Source organism: Sphaeroforma arctica, assembly GCF_001186125.1.
Source record: "Sphaeroforma arctica JP610 unplaced genomic scaffold supercont1.98, whole genome shotgun sequence".
Taxonomy (NCBI): domain Eukaryota; class Ichthyosporea; order Ichthyophonida; genus Sphaeroforma; species Sphaeroforma arctica.
The window spans coordinates 28,502-34,323 of NW_014040460.1; the positions used below are offsets into that span (position 1 = coordinate 28,502).

At 39.5% G+C, this 5,822-nt stretch overlaps 2 protein-coding genes across 2 annotated transcripts in view; both read left to right on the forward strand.

Annotated features, from left to right (window-relative positions):
- The window catches only part of SARC_02237 (hypothetical protein), a gene marked incomplete at both ends in the record, with an annotated part of 4,201 nt that extends 2,966 nt beyond the window's left edge, over positions 1-1,235 (forward strand). Inside the window, 3 exons of the mRNA XM_014304007.1 lie at positions 274-462; positions 793-848; positions 1,112-1,235. Of these exons, the coding sequence (XP_014159482.1) occupies positions 274-462; positions 793-848; positions 1,112-1,235 (369 nt within the window). The remainder of the gene's footprint in view (positions 1-273; positions 463-792; positions 849-1,111) is intronic.
- Positions 1,236-4,356: 3,121 nt separating this feature from the next.
- The window catches only part of SARC_02238 (hypothetical protein), a 4,439-nt gene continuing 2,973 nt past the window's right edge, over positions 4,357-5,822 (forward strand). The window contains exon 1 of the mRNA XM_014304008.1: positions 4,357-5,394. Within this exon, the coding sequence (XP_014159483.1) occupies positions 4,533-5,394 (862 nt within the window). The 5' untranslated portion in view covers positions 4,357-4,532. The remainder of the gene's footprint in view (positions 5,395-5,822) is intronic.

Consider the following 5,822-nt stretch of genomic DNA (forward strand, 5'->3'; position numbering starts at 1 on the left):
AAGTAATAGTATATATATATAGTATATAGTATACTACTTATTGTATAGTGTGTGTGTCGTGTGTNTTATAATATACTTAGATATNCATATATTATATAGTATATATATATATATATATATATACATATATATATATATATATATATAAGTATATATATATATATACATACATATATATAGTTAAATATCAATATATATATATATATATATATATATAGTTATCATGTATGATTGGTTCGTGTTCATATGTTATTCAACTTGCTCTGCGTTTAGATTTCGGCCGAATTGTTGCACAGTCTACAAGAACCGGAGAAGTCACAATCTTCTGACTCTGCAAAGTCGCAGCCTCCACCGCAGACATTCACATATACAAACAGCCCACCTGTAGACAACGCGAAAGAAGCCGATCTGGAACTGATGCGAGAAAACATAGAACATTTACTGAAAGAGAGTAAGAATGAGGTATATTATTTCACAATTTTGTATACATTCCACGTGCAGCAGTTCATTATCTCAAGTGTCATGCTATTTATGTACGCTATTTATGAAATATCATCAGTGCTTAAGTCATTGCATAAGTACCTTATCTTTGCGCTGTATTTTGAGTTATGTTAAACCTATACTGGTCAGCGAGCATTGATGTTGCTGTATACTATGCATGATCGACCCATCGTCCTTCCATTTTAAAAGGAATTTGTTTTGTAGTTTCAGTTCATCCATTGCTTGAGTCCATGGTATCGCAATTCACATTGGTATCTCCGCGGTACCCACTCTTTTCACGACACTTCACAGGGAATTAAAGAAGGCAGACAGATCCTCGATAGTGAAGAGACGGCCGTCTCGCAGAAGTAAGCATCAATTTCTTCATACACCATCTTTCGACTGTTTAATTGTTAAATTGCATTTCTACACAAGCGTTGTCGCTTTGTTTGTGTTATCACTAAATCTGGCTAGTACACATCCGGAAACTTTCTCACACTTTTAAGTAAATAAATCATAGCCGGAAATTGCAAGATGCAACCCAAAATTATTGCTAATAACCGAGAACCCGTCTAAAAGCGTGAAGTGAAAAGCTTATGTAGTAATTTCGTATGAACTGTTTTGTTTTCAGAGCGATTGACAAAATTGAAGAAGATGCTACGGATAAGATCTTGAGTGATGAACTACAGGCTGAGCAAAGTTTAGAAAAGGCACTCAACGACTTTGAAGTGCGACACGGGTACGGTATCTCATAATTGAAATTTATTAGCTTGTATGCGTACTTATGCAATATCTACATATATTTCATCAATGCGTACTTATGCAATACGTACATATATTTCATCAATGCGTACCCATGCAATACGTACATAGACTTTATCAATGTGTACTTATGCAATACGTACATATATTTCATCAATGCGTACTCTACTCATGCAATACGTACATATATTTCATCAATGCGTACTTATGCAATACGTACATATATTTCATCAATGCGTACTCATGCAATACGTACATATATTTCATCAATCTGTGCCTGAGAATGTCAATCGCCCAGTTGTGATCTTGAATTCAAATATGTGTTGCACGCTCAGTTTACCATCAATTATTTATATAGTTCATTGAATTTGTAAATGTACATGTCATTGTACAGTACACACTTAGACTATCGTATGTGAACGTGTGATCCGGGGGGGTTGTTTTCTTTTGCAAGTTGAATGCAAGATGCAAGAATTTATGTAGCTAATTCTTCTAGGAGATGACCGCATGGGAAGCGCGTGTACTGTGGCCTGGTATGTATTCGAGTTTTCCTACTGAATACAGAAAACTTGGTATGAGTGCCCCGTGCGGGCTTCCGTCTACATCCACTTTCCTGTCCCATTTATTATCGTTTCTCAACATCATCCCTGAAACAGTCTTCTTCCTATCCTGAATATCCGTTGTGTAATTTTTATGCCGCATGCGCCGGTCTTGTTTCTCTTATTTAGGGTTAACAAGAGTCGGGAGCCGAAATGCAAACAAGAGGAAGCGGAGATACTAAAGTGTTATCGGTAAGTACTGGTTTAGTAGTGTTTTATCTGACAAGCACTGGTTTAGCACTGGCTTTTCTTGTAAGTACTGGTTTAGTAGTGATGTATCCGGTATGTACTGGTTTAGTAGTGATGTATCCGGTTAGTACTGATTTAGTATTGCTTTGTCCGATAAGTAGTGGTTAAGTAGTGATCCATCCGGTAAATATTGGTTTAACAGTGGTTAAGTAATGCTTTATCGGCAAGTACTGGTTATACACATTAGAACACCCGCATTCTGGACGAGCAACTACACTGCTTTGAATCGTAGTGCGATGTGATGCAATGATTGTTACTTGCACATTATCTGATCACCAATTCGGTCGCTGTGTGTGCGAATTAGGCCTGGAAATCACTTTTGAGTTGGATCTGTGTCAATGTTTAGGCGGGTATTGTCAGTATACAGTAACAGTGCCCGGGAGTTCATATCTGTCTCGCAGTGCAATTTGTTCACCGGTACATGTTCAAGTCCACCCCGATTTCTTGCACATGCTTTTGTAACACGGACTCGATTCAATCTCGTTTCGCTCATCTAGAAATTCGAAAACCCCAGCGGACTGTCACGATCTGATAGAAAATTTCACTGTGTGCGTCGATACGTCAAGGAAGGTATGCTCATTTTTTAATAAGTTTACGCACGTATAGCCTACATGAGATTCTTCTGACGTAGGTCCTATAAGTCAACCTGAAACGCGCAGTACATGATCGTGGTTGAGCAGTATAACGTGTGTCCGTGGGGTCAAGATACTGCTAGTGCGTTTCCGTTGTCGTTGATCTTATATGCGCTACCCAGCCAGCGTACACATGTACTCGTTACCGAACTTCGAAAGGCTCGTTATGCGCATTTCTCTTCTTTGTAAACCACTCAGAGCTCGCACATCTGCACATGTCCCACTTCAATGCAGCAGTCAGAACAGCGACAGTTTCGTTCGGAGAGATAAAGCCTATATCATTTTCTCTTATGTCCTACTCGGTCCATAAGATATAACAAGTTACGTACAAGTCTGTGCCTCTCGGTTGCTGCGTTTGATATATTCCCAATTATTCACCAATCCCTCCATCTTGTTTCCCAGAGCCGGATACAAAGTTCGTAGTCTTCAACGGCGTACGCAATAGCTTTGTCAGCCTACCGCTAGGAAGGCGTGTGTATTATCCTGATGCCTATCTCTCTGGATTGCCGGTCCTTTGAAAGCCTTGCCTTAGGTTATATGATGAAGTAGTTGTACGTATGTGGACTGAGAAGGTCATCTACATATACGATTAATCCGAAGGGATCTACCTAAATCAGTAAAGGATCTGTGGAGAAGACATGTTTCGCATCATTGAAAATTCTTAGCTGGCATGATATGCGCGACTGCGCCAACATCAAAAACTCGCAATCTTGTTATTAGCAGTAGTGATTGCGACATCATATTTTCTGCTTCATTTGTTGACAAGTGTTCTTTCCACTCTGGAACGGATTTTTCTCAACTTGAATAATATCTATTGATTACGATATGAATCACAGAAATATATGACATGCGCCACATAAATAGAGTGCACCAGTAAATTTCCGGCAAGTACGAATTGGCCTTTGGACCTGCAAGATTGTCATTTTCAGACATAGACCATACGTATTGCTAAATATAGCATTTTCGATTGTACACATGTATATAATTTAAGTAAAATTCTGGACAAGCTACGCGTCCTGGTCATGAAGTGACTTGATCATTTTGTCAGCTAAACAGCATAGCATAATAAGGCTATGGAAAGATCGCGCATGATTAACTCACATGTCCACGTGGACACAAGCGGATACTTTGAAGTGGATCAATGAGCCAAGTATTTTAAGGCTAAACCATATTGTACATGGAATACTGTTCTATTTTCAGAAGGCTATAAACAGGGGAAGATTTCAAGTTGAAAAAAAATACCACAACCTATTTTTTAATAAATAGGGGTTTAGTGTTTGGTGTTTTTTCGTTTTAACGTTTTTCTAGATATCACACAGCTTCGCCCTCACACATACGTGACTGGCAGCTGGCCTGTGGCTGTGGGGCGTGGGCTCACCTGGCTGTGAGGTTGTGCCCTGTCAAGTGTCAACAGTGTCAAGTGTGAGGGCGAGGCTGTGTGATATCTGGAAAAAAACGTTAAAACGAAAAAACACCAAACACAAACCGTTTTTTTAAAAACACACGAAACATTTAAAAAATATTACGTCCCAGAATTTGGCGCGAAACGCGACAATCAGTTTTGGCTTTTATTGTTAAGGTATTCAATTTCATATTTAGCCGCATTTATATATGTATTCGTACACAAACATCACCACTCTCCACGTACATGTACACCCCTGTGTCAACGTATAATACACCGTATGTTCGATTGTGACGGATAGGTTTATATGAAAGCTTGTGCATAGTGCCATCCGTTATTAGATATCATCTCGTGCATATACGTGTATATACTAAAAGAATTGTGTTCGTGTACTTAATAAAATAAGTCATGATGACGGCGTCAGGAACAAATGACCTTGTCACCAAGCGAGCGCGAGAATCGTCTCCACCACCCGCGCCACCACTACGCACACAAACACACATACAATCGAATAATCTACCTCTGGTACCTCAGCCAAGTGCAATGAAACGTGTGCGCGTGGAAGACACAAGTAGGGACCAGCGAGTGTGGAGCAACAACCCTTCGCGAGATGTGTTTGCGAGTATGTGTCGGAGGTCTGGTATCATGGATGATAATGAACATGAGAAAGACTTCAGTATCATGTGCACTAGTAAGGCCAAAGATGATGAGACCCAAGAAGCCAAAAGGTTTTATATTCACAAACTTGTACTCAGGTTGGTTAGTCGCGAGTTGAACGACGAGATCAAGGCTACGACCGACAAGAAATTGTACTTAGAATGCTCAGAACCGGCCGGCCAAATATTTGTGAATTACTGCTATTTGGGAGAGAATGTGTACAACGAACTCAAGCCCAGCAATGTGTTCGAGGTGTTTGAGATAGCCAAGAAGTATGCCGTACGACCTTTGATAAAGTTGTGCGAGAACTACTTGCACAACAACCGTAAACAGAGGTGTCTCGCGCTCCTGGCTTACGCGCCTGAGGAATCAGTGGCGGTTTATCTTGAAACTGCGAAACAAAACTTCTGTTCACTAGTCGGGGCACCAGCAGATGTGGTTCACCTACCTAAGCAGATATTTAAGAATGTGATGACAGACGAGCGCCTGATGGTCGACAGTGAAAGGTTTGTCTATGAAACTGTGATGCAATGGATCAAGGCGAATTCAGACGGGCCAGAGTGTGCAGCAGAACTATTGACAGATTGTGTAAAGCTAGAGCGCTTACTTGTAGGTATGTTTTTCAATCGTTGTCTGTATATGTATCCTTTTATTTGTATCATATGTATCTGTATGAATGCACGTGTATTTATGAATGTATGCTCGTGAATATGCTCGTGGATCTATTAATATGGCACACACCCGCAAGAATTATACATATATGTATACGTGTCTCTGTTTCATTACACATGAATGTGTGTATATTTATATTTGTGTATATGTCTGGATATATGTGCAAGTATATGAATATATATATGTGTGTGTGTGTGTGTGTGTTTGTCTGTATGTGTATGTGTGTATGTGTCTGGTGTGTGCGTGTGCGTGTGCGTGTGTTCTCATATATTATGTATATGTATATATATATCTATATCTATATATATATATATATATTAATTTTGTGTGTGTGTGTGTGTGTATGTGTGTATGTATGTGTGTTACTTA